General features: G+C 35.8%; 1 protein-coding gene across 24 annotated transcripts in view; it reads left to right on the top strand.

The window, feature by feature from the left end:
* Positions 1-27,952, top strand: part of STAU2 (staufen double-stranded RNA binding protein 2) — a 330,823-nt gene that overhangs the window by 242,166 nt on the left and 60,705 nt on the right. For 4 of the 24 annotated variants that reach the window (XM_054497842.2, XM_054497840.2, XM_054497843.2 and 1 more), the window contains one exon: positions 11,663-13,187. The exons of 17 other annotated variants lie outside the window; for them this stretch is intronic. In XM_054497842.2, the coding sequence (XP_054353817.1) occupies positions 11,663-11,674 (12 nt within the window). In that variant the 3' untranslated portion in view covers positions 11,675-13,187. Of the gene's footprint in view, positions 1-56; positions 4,276-11,662; positions 13,188-27,952 lie in introns of those variants that run through there. 3 more of the 24 variants (XM_063668912.1, XM_063668909.1, XM_063668908.1) reach the window with 3 other exon arrangements.

Genomic DNA, 27,952 nt, shown 5'->3' with positions numbered 1-27,952 from the left:
AGGTAAATTACAGGCGTAGCTCATTTTATTGTGCTTTGCTTTATTGTGCTTTGCAGAAAGTGCACTGTTTACCAGTTGAAGGTTTGTGACAACCCTGTGTGGAACATCTATCAGCACCATTTTTCCAGCAACATGTGCTCACTTCATGTCTCTGTGTCACATTTTGGTAATTCTTGAAATATTTCAAACTTTTTTATGATTATTGTATCTGTTATGGTAATCTGTGATCAGTGATCTTTGATGTTACTATTGTAATTGTTTTAGGGTGCCACAAATCATGCCCATATAAGATGGTGAACTTCATAAATGTTTTGTGTGTTCTCACTGCTCCACTGACCACCCATTCCCCCATCTCTCTCCCTCTCCTCAGGCCTCCCTATTCCCTGAGACACAACAATATTGAAATGAGGGCAGTTAATAACCCTACAACAGCCTATAAGTGTTCAACTGAAAGAGTTTCATATTGCTTGCTTGAAATCAAAGCTAGAAATGATTAAGCTTAGTGAGGAAGGCATGTCATAAGCTGAGAGGGGCCAAAAGCTAGGCCTCTTGCACCAAAGAGTTAGCCAAGTTGTGGGTACGGCAGAAAAGCTCTTGAAGGAAATTAGAAGTGCTACTCCAGTGAATACACAAATGATAAGAAAGCAAAACAGCCTTATGGCTGATATGGAGAATTCAAGTGGTCTGGACAGAAGATCAAACCAGCCACAGCATTCTCTTAAGCCAAAGCCTAATCCAGAGCAAGGCCCTAACTCTCCTCAATTCCATGAAGACTGAGGGAGGTGAGAAAGCTGCAGAAGAGAAGAAAGAAGCTAGCAGCAGTTGGTTCATGAGGTTTAAGAAAAGAAGCCATCTCCATAACATAAAAGTGTAAGGTGAAGCAGCAAATGCTGATGTAGAAGCTGCAGCAAGTTATCCAGAAGATCTGGCTAAGATCATTGAAGAAGGTAGTTACACTAAACAGGTTTTCAGTGGAGGCAAAACAGCCTTCTATTGGAAGAAGATACCATCTGGGATTTTCATAGCTAGAAAGGAGAAGTCAATGCTTGAATTCAAAGCTTCAAAGGACAGGCTGACTTTCTCGTTAGGGGTGAATGCACCTGATGACTTCAAGTTGAAACCACTGCTCATTTCCCATCCTGAAAATCCTAGGGCCTTTAAGAATTAGGCTAAATCTGCTCTGCCTGTGCTCTAGAAATGGAACAGCAAAGCCTGAATGACAGCTCATCTGTTTACAGCATGGTTTGCTGGGTATTTTAAGCCCACTGTTGAGACCATATGCCCAGAAAAAAGGGCTTCTTTCAAAACATGTCTGCTCATTGACAGTGTACCTGGTCATGCAAGAGCCATGATGGAGATGTACAAGGAGATGAATGTTGTTTTCATGCCTGCTACTACAGCATTCATTCTGCAGCCCATGGGTAAAGGAGTAATTTTGACTTTCAAGTCTTATTATTTCTGAAATGCATTTTGTAACACTATGGCTTCCATAGATAGTGATTCCTCTGATGGATCTACACAAAGTAAATTGGAAGCCTTCTGGAAAGGATGCACCATTCTGTATGCCATTAAGATACATTTGTGATTCATGGGAGGAGGTCAACATATCAACATTAGCAGGGATTTGGAAGAAGTTGATTCCAACCCTCATGGGTGAATTTGAGGGGGTTTAAGGCTTCAGTGAGGGAAGTAACTACTGATGTGGTAGAAATAGTAAGAGAAGTAGAATTAAAAATGGAACCTGAAGATAGCGCTGAGTTGCTGCAGTCTCATGAAACTTGAACTTCTTATGGATAAGCAAAGCAGCTAGTTTCTTCATACGGAATCTACTCCTGGTGAAGATACTGTGTGTGTTGAAATGACAAAAAGGATTTAGAATGGTACACAAACTTAGTTTATAAAACAGCAGCAGGGTTTGAGAGGATAGACTCTGATTTTTAAAGACATTTCTACTGTGGGTAAAATATTATCAAACAGCATTGCATACTACAGAGAAATTTTCTGTGAAAGGAAGAGTTAGTCCATGCAGCAAATTTTATGGTTGTCTTATTTTAATAACTTAACCATAGCCACCCCAGTCTTCAGCAACCACCACCCTGATCAGTCAGCAGCCATCCACACTGATGCAAGACCCTCCACCAGCAATTACAACTCTGAAGACTCAGATGATTGTTAGCATTTTTTTCCAATAAACTGTTTTTAAAATTAAAGTATGTTCTTTTTTTAGATATAATGCTATTGCACACTTAATAGAGTGGAGTGTAGGTAAACATAACTTTAATATGGACTGGGAGACAAAAAAAGTTGTGTGATTTGCTTTTTGCAATATTCACTCTATTGCAGTGGTCTGGAACCTCACCTGTAATGTCTCTGAGGCAAGCCTGTATCTTCAGAAACAGAAAGCAGATCAGTGGCTGCCTTGGACTAGGAATTAGGAGCAATGGCTCACTGCATACGTGCACAGGGGAACTTCTGTGGTGATAAAAATGTTCTCAGACTAGATTATGGTGACATTTGCACAAGTTTCTAAATTTACTAAAACTACTCACAATGGAACATGTGTTAGCCCATTTGTGTATTGCTATAAAGAAATACCTGAGGCTGAGAAATTTATAAAGAAAATAGGGTTCATTAGCTCATAGTTCTGCAGGCTATACAGCAAGGGTGGCACCAACATCTGCTTGGCTTCTGATGAGGCCTTAGAAAGGTTACAATTCTGGTAGACGGCTAAGTGGGAGCAGGTGTGTCACATGGCGGGCATGGGAACGAGAGAGAGGGAGGAGGTGCCAGATACTTTTAAACAACCAGATCTCATGTGATGAGTGAGAACTCACTTATCACCAGGGGGATGGTGCTACACCGTTCATGAGGTATCTGCTCCCACGATCTAGTTATCTCCTGCCAGGCCTCATTTCCAACGCTGGGGATTACATTTCAACATGAGATTTGGAGGGGACAAACATCCACACCATATCAGAAGAACTTTATGGTATGTCAGTTACACCTTAATAAAGCAGTTAAGAAGTAGCTTTCTAAGCTTCTATTATAAGGTCATTCATGATCATGGAAATTTTCATAAGCAATAATTTATTTAGGTCAGAAACTTCAAGAAATTCAGCAGACTGACTCTCCATGGGAACTAGGGGCTTTTATAATTTGAAGAAAGAGTGGAAAAACATGTCACCATGCATTTTTAGGCCCAAATCTTCCATGTCTCAGGGGGTCCTCTTGGACTCAAGCCTCAGGATTTGAGCTGTGGTACTCTGTCCAACCTCTCTTACTTCTTATTTCCGTTTTTTTTAGCTTTAACTTTGTGACCTGCCTCAAATTTCTCATGTTCCTGACCTCAATTCCTGTTCACTATTATTGCTCCACCCTCTCTTGATCATTATGTTTCCTCCTGCCCGACCCAGTAAACTGATCCTGACTTCTGATTGTTCCTTTTGCTTAACTGTTTTATTAACTTTTACTTGCTTAAAAAAATCTCTTCTGCCATTTTTAGCCCTGGGCTGCACTCTAGCTCTGATTAAGCCTGCCACACTGGCTCAAAAGAAAAGCCCATTCTTTGATCCTTTTGGAGGACGATGACTTAGGTTTTTGCCATATTAAATGTCTTCCAGAGATGATTTGGTAGATAACTGAAGATTGAAGATTATAGCCACAGTGAGAAATTAGGGATAAAGATATAGATTTGGTCCCCACCTAAGTAGAAAGAACAACGATGAGCCAAAAGATAGATCTTGTGAGATACTACAAAGTCAAGGGATAGAAAATAACTGGAAACCAGGAAAAGGCCTTTTTTTTTTTTCTGAATAGTTACAAATTATGGACGTATACAAAAAAGTTTTATTTTTACCTTGAATTCTCTAAGTTAATCATTGTAGTGAATACTAACTGCTTGAAAGAAAACCAATAGCCATAGAATAAACCAATTTGGAGAAATTATTTAAGGTTATTTTAAAAATCTATATAAAATCCTCACTAGGAAAAACAAGTTTTTTTGTTTTTTGTTTTTTTTCTCAAATAAGCTGATCATTAGGTCTTAAAGGAGACAACCTTATTTATACAAAACATAAAACCTGACTCTGAAACTGCCTCCCCCACTAGGTGGCAAAAGTAAGCTGCCAGAGAGAGACCTAACAGCTAGGCTCCCACACCCTGTGTTGTCTCTGCTTCCTAAGTGGTGCGTCCCCAAAACTGTCATTTTGAAAAATTCAAACACTCTATACATTTGAAATGTATAGTCTATGTAATCCCTAAAGTCTGTAAAATAAAGGAAGGAAAAATGAATCTACAACTTGTGTTGATTTTTGATAGCAATATGAATATTTTGTGACAACTTAGTATTTCTTTCACATGAAACACTAAAGAAAAAATGACTATGGTCATTGATAATCTTGTCTCAGGAGTCCTTGGGAAATGCCAAGTATTGAAGAACCTGGTGCCAAATTATCAGTTCCATTTTAAGTAAGCTATTGTATCTGATAGTAGCTGGTAGGAAGCTATTAGAAGTCATTTTTAAGCTAATATCGCTGTAGGTTGCTTCCCCCTCTGGGCTTTCATGAATGTGAAAAGTTTCCGGAGGTCCTACTGACTATATGGGTCTTGGGATATGCGTAAAAATGACCTGAGACAAAATAGCATTTTCAAAGTGTGCTATTCAAAGGTTTTCTTTATTAAGGTCACCAAATAATGGTCCACTTTCATTTTAATATTGACATCAGTTGCAATGTCCCTCTTCTTTCTTTTTATATGTCTTTTACTTTGTCCTTTTGTCTCCAGATATCTTTGATGGGCAGCAGACTATTGCTTTCATTCTAATAGAAACTGACTCCCTCCCTAAGGTTGGTCAGGCCCCTGGGACTGTCAAAGAGAAATAGAGTTTCCCTGGAGGTGGTGTCCTGCAAAGCCAGAACCAGTATAAAATTTAGGGGAACATTTCTCAATCTCAGCCAAGAGACAAATTTTCACTTTCTTCCCCTGAAGTACATGCTCAGATATTAACATTGCATCACTTGTTTAATTATTTAATATTCTAATTTTATACTTGGTCTTAGCCAAAAGTCCAAGAAGTGATTAATATTCTAATTTTAAAAAGCAGCTAGTCATTCATTTATCCATTCAACAAAATCAACAAACATTTAGTATCCCTATGTGCCAAAAAAAAAAAGTGTTGTTGGATTTTAAATAAGAATCAAGGCATTTGAGTGTTTAGTTCTTGTTTTAGATGAGTAATTTTCAAATAGTAATTCACTGTTTAGGTCAATTCCATGAAAAGAAACCCTATTTTATTAATTCTTCCATTCCAGGCTTCTCAATTTATGTAGATGATAGAACTCCCAACAGAGAATCACGTATCATCCAAGGAAATGAGCCCTGCTATTACTTTAAGCCTCATTGATTTGGAGGTTTTAAAATTTGACCACTTCAATAGGGTAGTAAAAAAAATATATTCAGCAGAACTTCATTATAAAGCACTTCGATGTACTATGTATTCGTTTATGTTTTATGCCAAATGGTGTCTCCCATGTACACTGTGCTATGCAGCGTGTCTTTTCCACAGCTATGAGGGCACCTGTCATTCAGACCTTTTGCTTAGCTCCTGACATCAGTCTTGTTATGGGCTTCTGTCTCATTTTATGCATGAGGTTGATCTCTTCTTACTTCCAATCAAATTTATAAGTTAAGAGATTAATCATTTCTGTTGTTTGCTTTTGAAAGGAGATTGCAGGCAGTAACAGTTTTTCCCACTGGTTTCTACAATGATTGCTCAAATAAGAATAAATCCAAAGTACAAAATTATGATAACATAAAAGTTAATCATTCAATAAACCTTTATTGAATATCTGCCTCATGTAAGCCAGTGTGACAATATGTGCCCATGTGGATTTTAAAATGTGTATAAAAAATGGATACTGTCCCTAAAAATTAATCATTATAATTAAAAGAAAATCTGTAATGTAAACAACAGCAACAACATGTAACTGGCCTATGCGATATATAAGCAAAATGCTTAAGGAATTTTAGAGATGGGGCAGGAGTGATTTCCACAAAGAGAATTTTATGCAGAAGGTGACCTTTGAAGGATGAACCAGGGCTCCCTCTAGGCAATAGAGAAAAAAGGCATTTAGTAAAAGGCATTCGGGCCTTTTACTAGCTAGAGCTAGCATGGGCCCAGACACTGAGTGGGGAGGCACAAGGTCATTTATTTGACAGACCTTTTGGTTGAGGTAGAGGGTTGATCTTTGGATATTAGTGGGAACAAGGGTTAGAATGTGAGGTACAGTTCAGAGAGTGAAGCATCTTGGACACTAGGATGACGAATTTGAATACTATCTAGTGGGTCAGGGGAAGTCAAGAAAATTTGCAAGCATTATGGCTAATGCACTGGTATAGGACATGTACAACAGTTAATATGAAGTAAGAAATAACTTAGCAAATTCTTACGAGGAATGTTTTTTTTTCTGGTGCTTCTGCAATTCTGTAGAATAGGTATCATAATAATGCTCTATTGGTAACATTATAAATGGTTCAAATCAATAATTTTTTATTTAATTGGGAACATATATCCTAAAATATGATGTAATAAAGGAAAATCCTGCTGTAACTTCATGGGTGCTAATTCTGCCCAATTATTAGCCATAAAAAAAATCCAATTTTAAGAAAATGTTTTCCACAAATTAGGTAATTTGGATTCTGGGTTTTTTGAATATCAGTAGAAGGAGCCCTAAGAAGTATCTCCTGTGTCCTGCTTCTGCACACACACTCCTACCCGCAAGTGGCCAACAGAAATGGAAACTCCTGCTTCCTTTTTCCTCTCTGGAATAATAGGTACTTTCTCAGGATTAGCTGCTCCTGGAGAAGAAGCAATAGATAATTGAAAACATCTTAATTTACATTTATATTTTGGTTGAATTTGTGAGCCAAAAGAGCAATTGACAAATGTCTTGGCCAATGAATAATTATTGCATTAAACGTGCTTTTGGAAATACTTGTTGAATTTTATACTTTTTTTCCCATTAAGGCCAAAATTTTGAATTCTCTGGTGGGTACGGGAGAACAAAGGCAAAAAGAAGTCTAAGATTCTTTCCCCAGGAAAACATACTAACATCATAGTAGAATATGCTCAGGAAACTCTGACCTAAGCTTTTACCTTTAGAGGTTTAGAGTCTGGGAAATGTTTTACTTACACATACTGGGGAAGATTTATAGAGAAGTGAAATGCACTAGTATACTTTCATAGATAAGGCATCTGGAGTGTGTGTATATAGGGTGTATAACATAATAGCAACAAATATAATAGATATTTAAAATTTTAAGATGTCGACTATAAATACACAATTCTAAAATAGATCATAATTTGCCATTAATATCTGTTTTCTTTGTATAGAGATGTATTTCCATCTAAAAGCCTAATGTTACTCAAGATAAATTTTGAAGGCCTAAAGTACATAGTTCTCTTTTTCTTATTAAATCACATTTTAATGAGGGTTCAGTACTTTTATTTAGTAAATATTCAACTGGGAGGGTTTCTGCAGTTTTTTTTTTAATAGGAAAGTTTGCACAAAAGAAGTATTTTCTTATTACCAAATTAGTTACTTTGAAGTATCTGGCAGATTACATCAGTCTCTTATTTGAATTGGTACTACAGAAGACATCTATTGTACATCATTAGTGATGCATTAAATTGGTTATTTATGTTTTAAAATCTAAGCATAGTAGAATCTTTTGTGTTTGCCTTCGAAGACTGCTGTTATAATAAAACATTTTGAAATGAGTAAAGTTGTCTTTTTGGTTTAGTTAATGCATCATTGGAGAACTTAAAGATTTTAGCCTCTAATTTAACTACAGTGAGCCCTCAACATCTGTGGATTCAAATAACCAGTGATCAAAAATAATTGGAAAAAAAAATTCACAAAGTTTCAAAAAGCAAAACTTGAATTTGCCATGTGCCAAGTAGTATGTTGAATCCACACCAATGAAGTGGTATGTAGGCATTGTATTCGGTATTATAAGTAATCTAGAGGTAATTTAAAGTATACAGAAGATGTGCATAGATCATATGCAAATACTATGCCATTTTATATAAAGGACTTGAGCATCTGTGGATTTGGGTATCCATGTGGGTTGCTGGAACCAATGCTCCATTGCTTCTGAGAGACTATATACTGGACCATAATAGCTTGACAGATAGACTGGCAAATAATGGGTCTTGCGCTTTTTTGAATCCCATATGGTACTAGACACATATATGTTATTTAATAAGAACTCTCAGTGATGACCTCACCTCTTAATTCCCTGAAAAAGTATAAGATAAATAAAATAAAGGCATGGAGCCCCAGCTTCAGCTCAATCCATGAGAGAGCCAGTCTCTTGACTATCACTGCTTGTCTTTGACAGAGGTATTTCACTTCTGATTAGAGTTATTCCATACTCCTGTGGTCTAGAGCCCATATGCAAGGGTATCTTACCCCTGGGACTTGTTTTCTCACTAGTTTCTGTCTATCTTTATCTTCTTCTCCAGTGACACCTTTCCCTCAACTTACAAATGTCTCCCTAATTCTAACACAGTCTTCCACCTCCACCATTCTGTCCTTTTTGAGCTATTATTTTCTTCCTTTTCTCAACTGCCAACCTTTTTCTAGTTTCTCACCTCTTATTCACTGGTAGACAATACAGTGAATACAGGATGGTTACCATCCCAGTCACCATTGCAACTGCCCTGGCCACAGTCACCCTTGCCAAATACAAAGGCCTATGCTCAGATTTCCTCCTACTTGCCCTTTCTGCAGGATTGCCTCCCTCCTTTGTGAAGCCTTCTTTTGCCATGACTGACTTATCTTTTGGCTCTTTGACTTCTGCTGGCCCCTTAAATGCTGTTGTGCCCAAGGCTTTATCCTTGGTATCTTGGGTCCATTTGGGTCCTATCCACTTTCAAGTATTGCACTACTAGCCACATTTTGATGCCCTCTCAACCTCCATATTTAGCCATGACACCCTGTGTCAGTCAGGGTTCTCCAGTGTAACAACAGGACATACATGTATTGAGAGAGTAGGTGGGGGAGAGACTGATTGATTTTAAATAATTGTTGCACATGATTGTGAGGGCTGGCAAGTCCAAAATCTATAGTGTAGGTAAGTGGGCTGGAAACAGGCAGAGTTAATATTGTAGTCTTGAGTTGAAGGTAGGCCAGCAGGATGGAACTCAGGCATGATTTCTGTGTTGCAGTCTTAAGGCAGAATTCCTTCTTCTCTGGGAATCCTCAGTTTTTGCTCTTAAGGCCTTCAACTGATTGGATAAGATCCACCCACATTATGGAGGGTAATCTGCTTTATTCGATCAGCTGATTATATATGTTCATCACATCTGCAAAATATCTTCACAGGAACATCTAGACTAGTGTTGGACCAAGCAACTGAGCACCACAGCACAGCCAAGTTAACACATAAAATTAACACTCACATTCCCTTAGCTTCTCAGTGTTTATGTCTCATGGGGTAGTTGAAAAACATATGGGTACAGCTTTGACACTTGGTTCATATACTCACTTGCTGGGTTGCCTTGGGCAAGTTTCTTAATCTCCCCAAATAGCAATTCCCTTGTTTACAAAATAAGGACTATAATTATTAGTCTATGTGTTTGTCTTTATGATTTTCTTTTTATGTCAGCGCCATGCCTATCATAGTGCCAGTTACACAAATACTTGATGAACAAATGAAGTGCTTAATGATGAAAGCAGGAAAGAGACTTGAGTTTTTATGTCACCCCAAGGGAGAGCTAGATTTGGACTTTGGAATCAGGATAAAAGTTTTCTAGCAAAAAAAAAAAGTAATCATGCATACCTACTAAATGTATAGTGTATTTATTTACCTATGGAATCAATGCAGGCCACAGTGTATACACACATGTAGACTGTACTGTGTACATATGTTCTATGGCCATTCATTCAACAAACACTGAATGTCTCCTAAATGCCGGGCAGTGTGCTGGGCATGGGCCATATTATGTTTAGAGTTCCTTTGCCTTTGCCTTTATTACTTTTTTCACTGGTCTCTGACATGTAATGGATAATTGCCTGGAGGAATTATAGGTGACTACAGCATAGCAATAATGTTTACCTTTTTTCCCCCAGAAATAAGGTAGTATTATGTGGCAGGCTGGCTCTGCTAAATGTTCATTAAATAATATAAATCATGTAGAAAGTTAACTTCAACTGACATGATTTTTATCTTACCGACAAATTTACAAACACAATGTGTCCTGTGCTAGACATTAAGAGATCAGTATATTATGTTGCCACCTATAAATATGTTGTATCATTACCAGCTTTCACTGTGTATTTGTTAAAATGAAATTTAGAGATTTGCAGAAACACCTTTTGTATTTTGACAAAGCATGTGAGATGTTTTATTCACTTCTTTTTAAGAAATAAATATGTTATGGTAATTATACTGATACAGAAACACTCGAGTGTGTTATTACTAGTCTGTTATAAATTTGAGGGGGAAAGAAAAGGGTCAAAAGATTATAGTAACATCAGGGAGAACATTTATATAATTTCTGTAAAGTTTGGTATAAAAACTGATAAGCTAGTTGAAATTATGTATGATTTTTACCTGGAGATAAATAACTTGCAGAGGTTCTATTGCAAGTGTAATTGATAACTTGAAAAGTTGTCCTGTGATGCAAGTAAGTTCTACTTCAGTCTTTATTACTGAGGGATACTTCATAGCTAATAGTTTATACTTTTTTCTCAATTAGAACCTGAGTATCAGCTTTTGTATCACCTGTTTTAATGAACATGGCCTTTCCCAATCCTTTGCCAAGAATTGCAATGATATTTATTATTGAATATTGATTTGCTTGTATAAATGTGGTTCACTAAAATAAAGCCCTTTAATAATCTTCATAATTTAGACTACATGAAACAAAGCAGAAATTAAATAAGCTTTACTGCTATAGCAGTAATTTTGGATGTTTATTCATTTTAAAACCAGTCTTGCAATTCTTATGATTACATAAAGATCTAAAGCTTCAGATTAGCGCCAAATCTGCATCATAGAATGTGAAATGGGGACTTGGCAATTATTTAATAGACTTAAGCCAATTTAATAGATGAAGTAATCCACTTTCTGTGAGGTTGAGTTCAGAAGATAATTGCCAGTTCTTTGCTTCTTAATGATTGTTCAATGTTAGAAAAAAATCATCCAGAATTTTAAACTGCCAGATAAGAATTAATGAACCTTTCCTGATGAAAGTAGATGTTCCATGGAAGCATTTGATCTATGATTTTTATATACTTGCACTGAATTTGATGCTAATTTTATTAATATATTATTTTCAACAACAAAGTAATAAAAATTATAAAACTGAAAGGACTATTAGCAACTGTCTAGGTTTGTGCTGTCTAATACGTTAACCATTAGCCACATGTGGCTATTGAGCATTTGAAATTTGGCTCATCCAAATTGGGATGTGTGCTCCAAGCATAAAATGCACACTGGATTTGAAAGGCAGCACCAAAAACAAAAGAATGTAAATGATCTCATTAATAAGTTTTTATTGATTAAATGTTGAAATGGAAATATATTGGGTATACTGTGTTGGTTAAATAAAGAATATTATTAAAATTAATTTCATCTGTTTCTTTTTACTTTTTAGATGTGGCTATGAAAATTACATATGTAGCCTGCACTATATTTCTGTTGGACTGTGCTGGTCTAGATCAACACTTTTATGTCAAAGATGAGGAAATTGAAGCCCAAAGAAGTAAAGGGATTGATCTAAACATGTACAACTTATAAATGGCAGAGCTGATACTCAGACCCAGACTTTGTGATAGCTGATACAGTTCTTTCCATTCTAGCACACTTCCTTCAGTTGTGGCAGTTACAACACACAGACACATACACATTCCAGAGCATATGCATCTAAGTAAGCATTAGTTCCTCCAAAGTGGTCATCTTCGCATCTTGGGAGGCTGTGTATGCATATTTTAGTAATACATTTAGGTTTCCACTTTTAGAAACATCTTGGAATTTTCTAAACATTCTTTTGATGGCAAATTTGTGTATTTTTGATGCACACACACACACCAAGAGAATAAGAGAGACAGAATTTTATAGTGAATACCCACATACCTACCACCTAAATTGTATAATTAATATTTTGCTATATTTGTTCACCTCATCTCTCTATTTAAGTGGGTCTCTATTAACCCATCTCATTTTTGAATTGGATTTCAAAGAAAGAGGCAGACATCTGTATAATCTGATTTTGATTTTTAGAAATAACTACAAATTATTTGGAGGTATCTCCTAAGTAATACTGTGTCTGAAACAAAATGTGTTCATAAAAGAGAGCAGCTTTGTGTGTGTACATATATGTGTGCGGGGAGACAAAAGAGAACATACAAACTTGAGGTGGACAGTCTTGTGAGAGAAAGTTGGAATTCTACAACTGTATGAATCAATTGTTGCTTCTGTAGATGAATATCATAAAACAATACTCATTTATGTGATCTTTTAGATATTTTAATCATTGTTTTACAGTCACATTTTTTGTTAGATAAATCCAATAAATAGTGTTAACTATACATATATATATATACACATATATATATATTTGGCTTTATGAATCATTCCTTAGAGTAGTTTATGATTTAAGTAAGGGACCATGTAGTTAAATGTGGGCATATTGACTAATAAAAAGTATAAGTTTTTATTGACATTTTATTTGAACACTGGAAAATTCTTTTTTTTTTTTTTTTTTAAATAAAATAATTTTATTTCATAAAAAGAAATAAACTAGAAATAACAATGCCCTTAAAAAATAAAAATGTTTGCTTCACTAAAACGATGTTGTGAAGGAAATTCATCAAAGGCTGTTACCTTTTTCAACACGCGTAGAAATTGGGTTCTGATTTAAATAGAGCCAACCAGTCATTTTCTGAGACTAAACACTGGCAAACTGCTTCTTCATGTAGGGAACCGATAATTTAGAAACTAGTTTGCATTTTCAGTATTTGTCTCCAAAGGACTTCTTTTTTTTAAGTAAACTAACCACCTAAATTGTTAAGCCCTTTTGGGGCAGCAAAAACAGCCCTTATTACCCATCAACAACCAGTTTGAACAGCAATTCAGTATTCTTTGGGAAAATGTGTTTTTACAAAGGAGCACTAATTAGGCCCCCACTGCTTAACAGATGAACCAAAACAAAAAGGTAACGAAAATGTAACCTATTGGTCCAATGAATTCCCTGAATTTATATGCAAGAGAACTTATGAGGCCACTTTAAGACCAACCTTTATCCATATCTGGTACCTTTTCTTTTTTGAGATAGGGTCACCCAGGCTGGAATACAGTGGGGCAGTCAGCTCACTGCAGCCTCGACTGCCTGAGATCAAGGCATCCTCCCACCTCAGCCTCCCAAGTAGCTGGGACTACAGATGGAACACTGGAAAATTCTATGATATTATATTAGCAGATAAAGCACTAAATAATTAAGTCATTTAGTAAAGTAACTGATATGTTTTTAAAAATAACTTGTTAGAAGAAAAATGTAAATGCTTAAGATAAACTTCCTTTAACATTTTGACTATTTCTTATTAACCATTTAAAAATCCTCAATTCCAATTAAATGGCAGACTACTTCTACTTTATTTGATATATGATGCTCAGTGTTTGTATACCTGAGAGGAAAATGCATACTCTAACAGCACTTAACAGGTACTTAAAAAAGTACCAAATACTTTTGGAGAGACCAACTCACTTCTAATTTGAATATATCAGTTTCCTTACATGATATTTTTGCATTACACCCAACCATCCCAGAATGTGATACAAAGTAGATTTATTATTTCCATTGAAAATGGAAAAAAATCATACCCAACAAATAAGAATTAAAAACTCCCGCCTTTATCAGCAGAATCCATTAATTTATAAGTGGAATACAGTTTAAGTTTTTAATATGAATATATGATCAAAGAAGCCGGAGAATATGTGCTTAATTACACATGACCTTCTGGGCTTTGCAGTATCTTATGGTTCATCTCCATTTTAATGGCGCAACACAATTGGAAGGATTTTGCTTTTCCTTCCACATGCATGTAAATCAGTAATCTACAAAATTTAAAATGTTATTTGTTAACAAAGCTTCCGTTAAAATTTAAGATAATATTTCATAAAAGTTTTGGGATTCCTAATTACAATACAAGTGGCTTACAATTTATTATTGTTGATCATTTTTAAAAGAGTCTTTGCTCTGAGCCATGTTGTAGATTTTTAATAGAAGGTGGTGCAAAACTACTGTACTTTAATATTGTCTAAAAATGTGGAAAACTTCAATATTCAAATCAACCGATCAAGCCGAACCAGTTTTATTTTATATCTTCCTTTGACATTTGCCATAGATGAACTTGAAAATTATTTAATTATTCTTTGTTTTAGGAGAAGTTAAACTTCATTGAGTACAAAAATAAACAAGTGTCTATTAATAGAGGTTAAAATGTCAGTTTGGAAAAATGGTATTTTGAAAAATTACACATGCTGTTTGTAAGTCACTTGCAATCATGCATGCACACACACACTGAGAGAATGAGAGACAGAATTTTATAGTGAATACCCACATACCTACCACCTAAATTGTATAATTAATATTTTGCTATATTTGTTCACCTCATCTCTCTATTTAAGTGGGTCTCTATTAACCCATCTCATTTTTGAATTGGATTTCAAAGAAAGAGGCAGACATCTGTATACTCCCTCCACCCGGAGTACTGTAGCATGGGTGTCCTTAAACGTGAGTTCCTTTTTTCTTTTGAGATAAACAACAAAGTGTACAAATCTTAAGTGTACAACTTGACAGGTTCTGATCATATGCTTGTACAACTCAAACCCCTATCAAGATATAAAACGTTATCATCACAGTAAGTTCCCTCATGTCCCTTTTCAGTAAATCTCAGCCCACACGACCCTCAAAGGCAATCGTTGTTCCAGCCCTTATATAAATGAACTGTAATGCTCCTTTTACTCAGTAAAGTGTTTTTGAGATTCAGCCCTGTTGTGTGTATCCATAATTTGTTTCTTTCTTTGCTAAATAGTATTTCATTGCATAAATGCAGTTTGTTTGTTCATTTTCCTTTTGATAGACACCTGAACTGTTTCCATTTTTTAACTATCATGAATACAGCTGCTGTGAGCATTCTTGTGTAAGGCTTTTGTGGACATGTTTTCTTCTCTTGCATCAAGCCCTAGAGGTGGAATTGCTGGGTCATAGGGTAGGTGTGTGTTTTGTATAAGAGACCATTTGACACTCCCACCAATGATGTGTGAAACTTCCAGTTGCTACATATCCTTGCCAACATTTGCTACTGACCTTTTAATTTTAGCCATACTGGTGGGTGTGTAATGGTATCTCATTAGGGTTTTAAATTGTTACTCCCTAATGACTAATAACATTGAGTACTTTTTCCTGTGTTTATTGGCTATTTATGTTTCTTTGTGAAGACTCTATTCAAATTTATCTCCATTTTAAATTAGGTTGTTTGTCTTTTCATTACTAAGTTATATTTCTTTGTATATCTTATCCAAACCCTTGTCATATATGTTTTGCAAATGTTTCCTCGTAGTCTGTGGCTTCCTTATTCATTTTCTTATCAATGTGTTTTCATGAGGAGAATTTTTAAATTTTGATGCAGTTCAATTTATCAGTTTTTTATTTTATGATGATTTATCTTTAAGAAACTTTTTTTCTATTCTCAATTTGTGAAGATTTTCTCCTTTGTTTTCATCTAAAAGCTTTATAGTTTCAGCTTTTACATTCAGGTCTAAGGTAGACCTCAAGTTAAATTTTGTGTGTGATGTTAGGAAGAAGTTGAGGTTTATTTTTTCCACATGGATATTCAGTTATTCTGACATAAATGGATTTCCTTGGCGTTTTTTTGAAAATCAAATGACCAAGTAAGTGTAGGTCTGTTTCTGGGTTCTCTGTTCTGTTCCATTGATCCATTTGCTTTTACTACTGTAGCTTTATATTAAGTGAATAGTGATTTTTAACAGCTGCATGTATGTCAGTATATGTATATACCTTTATTTTACCACCAATTTAATTTCCAGCTTTGTACTACCATAAAAATACTGCCATGATAATCTTTGCACATATATCTTTCCTCACTTGTTGAATTATCTCCTCAGCATTCTATAGGTAGGAATGTTGGGTCAAAGGATGAGTGCATTTTTCATTTTGATGGATAAATCCAATCTGTCTTTTACACTCCCATCAACCTTTGCATCAGAGTACCTGTTTCCTCGTACCATATGAAGAAGTAAACTTCCAAAAGATGAATTTTAATAACAAGAATTAGTGAACTTGGGTCCTAAGAGGTTTGTGTGTGTGTGTGTGTGTGTGTGTGTGTGTGTATGTGTGTGTTGATGGCATTGGCATTTGCTTTTCTTCCTAATTTTTAACTCTGAATCATGTAGAAAGTATTTTCAAGTACTTATCTAGGAAGCATCTTGTCAATTGGAGGTGATTTACTAAGCCTCGGATTCCATTTTAGCATTGGCTGGTAATGACCGTGCATTGATGGAAGCAGTAGGAGAGGTTGACTAAGGTAATGAGTACTGCTGTGATTGTGGAGTCACCTCTGAGAACTTTCACTGAACTCTGTACTTAGGCTTTCCATAACAACTAAAAAATTCTTAACAATAGAAAACAGTCTGAGCTCATTTAATGGATACCTGGTAATTTTCTGACATAATAGTAGCTTGTATGGCATAGTTTACAATGCCAATCTGAGTCAGTAACAAAGAAATGCTTTTTTGTTTTTGTACTCTACATTTACACTAAACTCCTAAATGTTGAAAGTAAAAAACACATCTTGGTACTGGGCCTTTTCTCACCCCAGCCCCCACCTCTACTTCTTGGTGGTGTGGGGAAGGAATTTTCCATTAACTCTCTCTCTTTCTCTGTGGCCAGCTTAAAGGAAAATAAGCAAAACATGCCAAATCAGAAAAACACTGAACCATGAGATCTTACTCAGTTTAATGGTTTCTTCTCTTGCGTATTTTTACATTGCTCAGAGAAGACTACTTCTTATTTATTTCTTAAGGATAAGTATGGTGAACTAATTTTGAACCAAGGAGTCAGAAAATGGAAGTTCTAGTCCGGACACATGAACAAGTAAATATTTGGCAAATCACTTAAAGCTCTGTAGGCCTTAGTTTCCTCATGTGTGAAATGACGGGTTTGATCTTTGCTATCTTCAAGGTTCTTTACTGTCCTATAATTATTTGATTGAATCTGTTCCAGGTTTCTAACTTAGGATAAAAGTTTGTTTGAAAATAAGACTTAGCTAATTTTTTTAGTTAAAAAAAGCAAAAGTACACATTTAAAAAGTATATCTAAACCCCTTAAACAACTATTTCCCCATCCCTGCATGCTGTGCCTTCCTAAATAAATCCCAGAGCAAAGTCTAGGATGATTTTTCTGTGCACAAGTACACACAGAAATGTTAGGGGAAATAGACTGTGTGCCTATTTAAGTCACCTGTTGAGAAAATAGGCAACTATTGACAAGTCTGATTCATGGCTGAGTGACTGCTCTGCTAGCCCACATGATCCCCACAGAGCAAAATCTTTGACCGCCTGCTAAACAAGGTCTGTTTGAAGTTTCTTTTTAACATTTCCAAAACGTTAATTCAGCAGGATGTCTCCTCTGGGGTTCTCCATGTCACCAAATCAGCAGCTGTTGAAATCCATTCACTTCAGCATGAAATGTTTCCATAAGTGCTTTTTTTATTTGTGACAACAGCAAAGTAAATATAAGACTAAAATTCTACCTTATTCAACATTTACATGTGTTAAAACTGCTTCTGATTGTAGTTTACATTCATGGTGTATATTTCCAGGCATTAATACTAATAGACAGTTTTACTGCAGAGTATTTGAGATCAGCCTTGCCTGTAAAATATACTATACCATGAATTTCTTTTCAGAATACTTTAATTAAACATTCATACTTTGAATATGTAAGAACTTACAACTTTAAAACAGAAGTGTATGTTTCTTATGAAGCTCTAATTTTTGTGATTTTTGTGCCAGTTTAAGGTACGTTTAAATCTCCAGATGAACTATTTGTTAATTTTGCATGGCATTATTTATCAGTTCTTTAAGAAATTTCCTACTTTAGAAGGAAGAATATTGAGCTTCCAGGAAAATAATTTAACAGGATAAAGTAATGTAGAATTCTTGAGGTAAGGAACTGAGGACCAGCAAAATCTGATGGTAAAGATAAGGCACAGCAATTTCTACAGATCATATTGAATTGTTTGAATAGAGCTATACTCCTTAGAGCTGGAATCTTTTATTCCTTGTAAGTAAAGGCCATGTATCTTTGATTGCAGAGTTAAAACATGAGAACTGCTACATTTCTCAACATGGATTGAGCTAAGTCCCTTTTAATGTTTATTCAGGTTTTAAAAGACTTAAGTGTAGTTTTATAAGTTCATTAGCTTGCCTCATTCTTTGAGATGCATTTCACCTTCATATTATCAAATTTCATTACATGCAAAGAATTATCAGATCAACCCATTATACAGCCTAGCAGCATGAAGTCTTTTTCCATCTACAGGGAGAATATTGTGTAAATCAGGCTCTCGGGTTTCAGTGGGAGGCAGAGGGTTGCGCGGTGTCCATTTGTCAAGTTGATGGCACCGCAGTGAGGTTACATTAGCTTGTCTTTGAACAGAAGTGAAATCTTATGCGAAGCTCCCCTTGCTGTCATTTACACGAACATCCATCCTCTTAAACCAAGGCCTCTGAGAAAAACAAAGTGATGGCACAATATAATCAGTCACTCAAGTTGTCTGTCATCTGTTTTCTTAAGGAAATGACTTTTAAGTTACTGGAGCAGAGAACTGTAGCAAATTAACAAAGGTTGTAGTAGTAAAAGTAGGTGGAATTTTTTTAAACTGCAGATGTCTTTCTGAGAAGATTTTATATGCAGAATGCCAAAAAGGATTTCCCCCCTCTTTCATAATGAATCTCATGAAAAGTATTACTTCCTGAACAATAGACCTACTGCTGTTAACAACTGGAGTCTTTGTTGCTTAATGTGAGTACATGTTGATGCTCCTAAGAAACTTTCTGCAGAACTGAGTCTATAAAACTCTCAGCCTCAGTAGGTCCTCTGACAATTAGCTCACCACCTTTGAATTCAGAGCTATCTGAATTTCAGTTATGTAACAGCAAATCTCGCATATAGTAGTAAGCTGCTTTAGAGCAAATGGTATTTTAAGTATAAATGATTGGAACTTCATTACTTAATATTACACGTAGCCAATTCCTTTAAAACCCTAACTGCATTGCCAATGGTGGTCAGTCTAAGTCTGGTGATCAAATTTGCAGGTTTTATTTCCCTAAGCCTGTTTTATGGGCTGAAACACTAGGTCATTTGCACCCTGTCTCATTCATCATGAAGTAGTTAAACTCAGATTGTTAAACCAGGAGAGATTAGCTGACAGACAACGGTACATTAGATTAAGACCTCCATCAGTTGTACTTAACTATTTATTCATCCCATTTGTGTGTCATTTATAGCAAACTATGTTTTTTTAATGGAATTTAAAAGAAGCAGGAAGAGCATTTTTAAATGAGGGAAAATAAGCTTATTGCCTTATAGTCTCTTTTCAGTAATGCAATTAATATTTTTTTCATTGTCATTTGCTCTCTCAGTAACTAATATTGAACGTCTTTTGAAAAGGAAATAATGGATCATTGTGCTTGCATATAAAGGAAGTCACCATTTTGTTTGCTTTGTAGACATTTTTCTTTAGTTACATTGTTGTTCGTTTTTAAAAATTAATAAATTTGAAAAAAAAATTCCTTCTGCTGAAAGTACTGCTAACAGCAGTACGTCCAATCTCTTCTTTAAAACTATTCTAGAAAATCCCTTAAGAATTGATGGAAAAAAAAAATTGACCCAGACTTTTTAGTATGTGAGAAAGAGACAGTTAGGTTATTCAGAAAAGAAATAAATGAGTACTTTTAATTAGAGTTAAATGTATTTTATAAAATGCCACTGTCATTAATTCCTCTGATCCACAATGAGTTATTAAGCATTGTATTATAAGGAAGCTTTATTGTTTTATTCTCTTTTGAAACTTATGAGAACATTTGGAATTGGTGAACTTCTGAGGACCCAGGAGATCAATCTTGATTAGTTTATTTTCCTTAGCAACGATTTTGATAGCCTGGTATAGCTTTTTTTTTTTTTTTTTTTTTAAGGATTCCTTATTTCCTCTGTTGAGGGATGAAATATTGTTAAAAGCAACTCATAAACAAAACAGTGAAAAACAGTTTAAGTAACTGAATCTTTCATTGTCAATGAGGAGACCTCAGATTTAAAAGACTGATCTTTAATTGCCCTTTTCCTCATATTTCTTCCCAGGGTAACCTCAAGGTGATTTTTAAAGTTATAGCTTAATTGGGTGGTCATTTTGCCTTTGCTTTGGAGCGATTTATTACAGCTTTATTTCCTTTACTACAGCTTTATTTCCTTGAACCAGCAAGACATAAATGCCGGGATCTGTCTGATCAAAAGCTATTTTATGGTGAATTTGGTCTTCTAAATAGAAAACTTGAACCCATGTTTATATTTGAACATTCACAACTGGAATATAAACATAGTGTCAAAAGCACTGTAAAAATTCAGAAAATAATATATTGTTTTCTGATTTTAGTCTTATCATTTTATTTGGAATTTGAAATTATGTTTACAAGTTAAGGTAATTTAAAAATTCCTACTCTGTAAAAGAGTACAATTATATTAGCCCTTTGTGTTTTCAAGAGACAAAAAGTATTTATGGTAAATTTTTTATTCATTCACACATATATTCCCTAACATTTATCGAGTGCAAACTGTATGCCACTAAACAAACTAATTGGCCTAGCTTAAATATTTGAGCCACACAAAATGTTTTTTGTTCATGGTAAACGGATTTTTTTCCCAAAGAATATATGTAAGAAAATTTGTATTTCAGAATCACTGATTCTTCCAAATATTTTATCTCAATCAGCTAACATAGGTTGTGATATACTAATTTTTATATTATAGTTTGTACCTAATAAAAATTTATTTTTGGTTTTTGGAATTTAACCTCTCCTTTCTTGGATCCCAAATTTTGGTTTTCTTTTGTGGTATGAGTGGTTAATCTGTATTAAGCTAATTTGTCCTGGGATTATTTGAACCATTGTTCAACATTGATAATAATGCCACAATATTGCCTTGTACAGATATATGTAAAGCTCTTAAGATGTGCCAAGATGCCTTATGTGGGCTATTTATAAGAAAAGTGTTCCCTTTCAAATTGCAGAGTGCAGCAGGATCAGGCAAGACTTGGACGTTAAACAAACCAGAAGATCTCCTATCACCCTCTTTATCAAATGGAAGGGCACTTCTGTGTGTTTATGTGAAAAAGGAGAAAGAAGTAAATTCTTCATCCATAATCATTGCAATGTTTGGGAGCCTCCTCTATTATTACAGAAAATTCACAAGTCACCTCTTCACTTTCTTATTAATTTCCAATGGCTATTAGTGGGAGAGAAAGACCAAGTTCCCTCTCTCACATGCCAGTCAAGACACACATTTGCCAACCTCCACTCCTACCACCCACCAGAGTTAATTATAGGCACTGAGTTCTAGAGTCCTTCCTAGAGGTAATTCTGGAGAATCCTTTCAAAAGAAGTTCTTTGCATCATTTTCCTAACTGACCCACAGATAGCACCGGCAGCCTGATAGACAAGAGTGTTCGTAGGCCATGATTTCATGAAAATGCTTTCGTGCTTGGATAATGTCACAAGAGCTTACTGCCTTTACCACTTCCAGCCATCTCAAGAGTTCAATGGCCAGTGAGAAAGGGAAATTTTGAAATATTAGATATAGCTTTCTGTTGCCATTATAAAAAGATGTGCTTATATTTCCAGCTTGAAATAACCCTGTTAAAAACAGATATGAGGTGGGGCACAGTGGCTTGTGCCTGTAATGCCAGTGCCTTGGGAGACTGAGGTAGGTGGATCACTTGAGCCCAGGAGTTCAAGACCAGCCTGGGCAATATAGCAAGACTCTATCTCGACAAAAAATAAAAAAATCATCCAGGTGTGGTGGCACACGCCTGTAGTCCCAGCTACTTGGTAGGCTGAGGTGAGAGGATCACTTGAGCCCAGGAGGTAAAGGCTGCAGTGAGTCATAATATGCCACTACACTCCAGTCTGGATAACAGAGCAAGACCCTGTCTCAAAAAAAAAAAGAAATATATATATTTATTTATACATGTATATATATACATAATGGATATTTTTCAGGAAAAAGAGAAAGGATTTTCTAAAATTAGCGGGCATGTTTGATAGAGTAGCTGTTCTACTTTTTATACTAATAGCTAGTTGATAATATGCAAAACCAGTCTGAAGTATGTTTGTGATGTCATCTTCTTGCATATAAAATTTGTTAATATTTCTCTAGTTATATGACATTTTGAGTAACCCGGAAAGAAAGTAATGTGGAGGGAAGAAACTGCTGGATTATTCAAGTGTTCATTTATTTGAAATAAATTACACAGGAACTTATTTTCACTAAGAGATATACTAATGGCAAAATTAAAGTGTTTATATTTACCTTTAATGAATCAATTTAGTTACTTGTTCATTTACTTATTTATTCAACAAAAAAGTGGAGTGTTTACTAATGGCAGGCCCTGGGATTCAGTAGTGAGAAAACATGACTCTTGTGTTCACTGAGTTCACACAATCAATAAGAGGAAGGATATTCTATTATGTACTTAATTGGCAAAGTTACAGGTTAGTTACTTATAGAAAGAGGTCTGGCCTCTATGTTGTTCCCTCTGTCTAGACTCCTTAAGAGAAGCCAAGACCCTGAAGAGTATACCCTGAACTTCCTGTCAGCCTCTTCCTCTACTGGCCCCCCACACAGTCCTTGGCTTTGGCCAAATTACCTAATTTTCCTTGGGTTTTCCTGACTATTTCACTCTGCCTCTCGTTTTGGACAGCTTTTTCCCTACTTTTGCCTATCATGGTTTTGTTTGTTTGTTTGTTCGTTTGTTTGTTTGAGATAGGGTCCCATTGTGTCGTCCAGGCTGGAGTGCAGTGGCACTATTACAGCTCTCTATAGCCTCAAACTCCTGCTCTCAAGTAGTCCTCCTGCCTCAGCCTCCTGAGTAGCTGGGACTATAGGCTTGTGCTCATGCCCGGCTAATATTTTTATTTTTTGTAGATGAGGGTCTTGCTGTGTTGCTCAGGCTGGCCTCAAGCAATCCGCACGCCCGGACCTCCCAAAGTGCTGAGATTACGGGTCTGAGCTACTGAGCTTGCCATTATATTGGTTCTTGAAATCCCATTGCAGTGGCCACCTTTATCCAGAAGCATGTATTTTAATTCTCTAGCAGGTTCGGATCTCTCCCTTCCCTGGTCCTACTTGCCCTTTGCACTTTTCTCAGGAGGCCACTTGGTAATTGGATTGTAAACTTCCTGGGGGCAGAGCATCAACTTTTACATTAACAGAATTGTGCCTGTCTTGGAAAGAATCAATGCTTATGTGTTATATGAATAATAATTTTAGAACAAATAATTTAGCTACTTTCGAAGCTGAGGTGGGAGGATTGCTTGATCCCAGGAGTTCAAGGCTGCAGTGAGCTATGATTGTGCCACTGCACATTCCACTGTAGTGTGCCACTATCACTCCAGCCTGGGTGATAGAGTGAGATTCTGTCTCAAAAAAAAGAGAGTAAGGATGTAGTTCTCAGGGTAACAAAGCAACATTTTAAACAGTACCTGTAATACCAGTTGCTGGGGTTGAGGAATGCATCATAGAATCCAAACAACAGGGGCTGTTCTGGGTTTTTTGCCTGTGAAATTAGAATGTATCTACCTGAATTTGGTCTTGGAAGAAGGATCAAGTGTAATTATGATGTAAAATTATCAACTAATTCATAAGGAATGGAAAAGGTAAATACCTTAAAGTGACTTCTCTTCTGTCATGGCCCCAGTTGTCAGTCCTTATTTTATTAGAGAAACCTTTGTAGGTAATTTGAACTAACCTCTAGTGTGCCCACAACTGAGATTGTGATTGCCATGGAGTGCCGAGTGATTGATTTATCAGGGTTTTACAGTGAGCTAGTAGCAGAACTGGGAATCACAGCCTGGTCATTTCTTCTAGTGAAAAGCAGGAGCCATAAACAGGAAAATGGGACCCTTTTATATAACTTGGGTATTGGTAAGCAAGACTGATATCCACCTTACAAACTAAGATATTTTTGTTGTACTTTTTAAATATACTTTTATTGTAAGTAATAGGTGAATCTGATAGAACATTATTTAACCCTCAGTATATTGTAAATCGTGTCATAGAAAGCCATTCATTAGCCAAGTTCTACTCTGCAAGATTTCCAGGGCTTCATTTCTATTCCAGAAAGAATGTTTTAAAGACTAAGAATTTCCAAATCCACCAAGCTGACCTGTATTCCATTATGTAGTCACTTGCAATAGAAATAATATATTCAGAAGTAACCTTTGTCTTTTAACATTTCAAGGATGTTATGTTAACTTGAACTAGATTCCAATCCTCTGTGCAATTCTAGAAGCAGCCTCAGAACACTGTCTTCTTCCATACTGCCATACTCATAAATATCAAATTTTTGACATTGTTTTTATATCATATCATTATGTTGGCTTCTAAAATCTTATTGTTTATTAGCAATATCCAAAGGGACCTACTGATAGGAACACAGGGACTTGATGACCTCATGGTCATTGTCATCCCTGTGTTTGTATGAAATGTAGATTTTTAAATAGTTGTTGACACTAAAAGTGAACACTAATTGCATCTTAATGTGAGACTAACTCTGGATATGACTGTATTTTTCTTTGCCTCATGAAAATACTCCCTTCCTGACACTGTGGCTGAAACAAAATCCTTAGCATTTAAAAGAAAAGAACTAGCAAGAGCAGTGACTCTGTAAACACCACTTCAGTCAAAGTCTGATACCAAATATAGCACTATGTTAGGTGCATGTAGGCATGACCTCAGCAAGTCCCACACAGTTAATCTCCAAGTCCTGCATATCAATCACACCTCCTTCACATACCTGGCCTGGAGCCTTAATGGAATTCCTGCTCATTATTTCAGTGATAGCTTACTTCCTCTGTTTTTCCTATTGGCTTCTCGTTGTGCCAGCTTCTTCAAGGAGCATTTTCTTACCTAAGCAACATTGTAATGTTGTAATATATGCTGACAGTTCATTTATACAGTCCTTCTTGTTCCAAATGTTTTTATGTTCAATTACTGAAATTTAATCATCAGAAGAGATTGAATTCTCTCTAGATCATGCAGCTTTGCTTAAATGTTAAGGTAATAGTACATTACTGAAATATAAGATTTCAAAGGTTTAAAAATTCAATATCAAGAAAATTCATTAAGCTTTGAACTGATCACCTTTGAAATCATAGATAAGAGCTATATAAATGGTCACATATAAATCACATATTTTAAGGGAAGTTAATTTAAAATTATAACAAACGAAGTCAGTGATTGCTCATGACTGCCTAGACAATTTGTGAGGTTTTTTCCCCCCGATTTCTTTAAGTTTTTGTGGACATGCTTTTTGGTTTTATTTTACAGCTTCTTTACTCCTTAATGTTATGTTGTTAAAATTCCTTCAGGCCAAGTGATTCTTTTTAATCTTTTATCAGCATGTTGAAAGCACTTTTTCTGTAACTCCATTTTTATGCTACTAGAGACCAGAGGAAAAAGTCCAGCAACTCCATCCTCCAGAGTCTGTGATAGGCTTGCACATTCTTTGCTGACCACTGATTACTGTGTGTGTGTGGCTTTTTAAAAAATTATTGTGTAAGGTGCAAAGCAAATATTAAATATTATTTTTGGTTCTGATACAAGGAAAGTATAAGAGATACGGGAGCTCTGTTTACCATTCTTTGTAGAGAAAACCAATTAAGTCATCTTAGTTGGTTAAATAGCATCCGTACTTTAACACCTGAACCTTGGTGTAAGTACACAGTAGCTGGTCCTAATTTCTCAACATGATCCTGCAAATGAAGTTGTGAAGTCTTAGTTTTGAGTGTTTTCAATCAGTTAACAAACTATAAATATAACCCCCAGTTACTGCTACATGTTAAAATATCTACATCACAATAAGTAATTCTTAATTTCTCTGACGGTGAAAATAAACTTCTTATTAGTATATATAGCTTGTAACCCAAATAAAAGACTTCTGTTAGAAATAAAACTTAAATACATTTTAACACAAATAAGTGGTCTATGTTAAACGCAGGGCAGAATACTGAGATCACTTCTGTTACTGTCTCCTCAAAGAGCTTCTTTGGCATAGACTGCTTGTATGATAGTGTGTGTTTGCAAGTAGTCAGTTTGCCAAGTGCCAAGGCAAAGGATTTCTTCTCCTTCCTTTGGATTCCTTTTATACCTAGAGATACCTGAAAATAAACCAATTTGTTCATATGTGCAAATGTCTATTAAATTTTTCAACTAAAAAAAGACAGTTTTTTTTTTTAGATCATAAATCTTTCTGTTTTCTTTATTCTTTATTTTTTTTGAAGTTGTAGCCAGTAGCTATGGTGGCCCCAGTGGGAATTCTCCAGGAGTTGGAGTCAGGGAGTTTATCTGCCAGCTCACCAAGAGTCTCCTGGCAATGCAATCACAGGCCGGTTGCTCTACCTGTCTCTAATGAGGCATGCAACACCTATCCAGCAGGGTTATAGTGGGGATTAGATGAGATAATAGGTGTGAAGCGCCAAGTGTGGCCCCACACCTGGGAGGCACTCAAACAGTATAAACCAGCAGCAGCCAAAAGAATCTCTCCAGGTATAAAAGTAAATTCAAATAAAAGGAAAAAGAACCCCACCTCTGTGGGATAGCACTCAAAAGACTATATACACACAGACTAACTTCACAGTAGGGAAACTGGACTCAGAAAATGGCCCACCTACTGTACTAGACCTAAAGGAAAACAAAAGCGCTGCCCTATAGAGTTGTTTTAAGAGGAGGGAATTTTTGAGTCATACTCAACTCTGATTCATCCCCAAAACTCACTGGTTACATGTAGTGAAAATTCATTATAATGTTTCCACAAGCAGTATTTCCTACCTTTAAGAATCACAGCTAAAAATTCAAAGCAATGAATATTTCCCCATATTTTTGAAATACAATTCTATTTAAAACATTTTAGTTCTTTGCATAGTTGTTATTAGTATATAACTAACATACAACAATTTAGCCTTTGGTTGGAGCAACATTATATAAATGTGGTGTTGCAGAAAGCCCGTTCTAGCTAGAGAATGCTTTAGTTTAATTCACTCAAAAAAAGAGTTGTTTTTTTTTTTTTTTTGGCTTATTTTGATCCAAATACTTATTCTAGAATCAGAAGCTAGACGGGACCCTAGCCAGTGGCTCTCAAACATTGGCATGTATCAGAATTCCCAGGTGCAATTTGACTTCTCAGAGAACCTGAGACAGATGAGGCAGGCCCCTGCTGTTTGTTTTCTCTCGGCCCTCCATCTATAATGGCAATATTGCGCTTTCCTTAGACTCTGGCTTTGCGCTGGCTGTGCAGGGTTCCAAAACTAAAACCCCAAGTGTTTTCTAGGTGGTAAAAATGTGTGTGGTGAAGTTATAAAGAAAAGTAAAGGAATGATTAATACAAAAAGCAAGACAGTGGTTCCCACTCAGAGGGAGAGAGTGAAAGGCAATTGGACAGGAGGATTCTAAGGGCTTCCAAGGTACTGATAATGTTCTATTTCTTAACCTGGCAGGTGGGTACATGAATACTTGTGTGTGGTATGTGTGAGTTTGAAATAAAACAGCATATATGTATTCTTTTATATGTATTATACTTTTTATGACAAGAAT

This window comes from Pongo pygmaeus, chromosome 7 (genome assembly GCF_028885625.2).
Source record: "Pongo pygmaeus isolate AG05252 chromosome 7, NHGRI_mPonPyg2-v2.0_pri, whole genome shotgun sequence".
Taxonomy (NCBI): Eukaryota; Metazoa; Chordata; class Mammalia; order Primates; family Hominidae; genus Pongo; species Pongo pygmaeus.
This window is presented reverse-complemented; position numbering and strand designations above follow the sequence as displayed.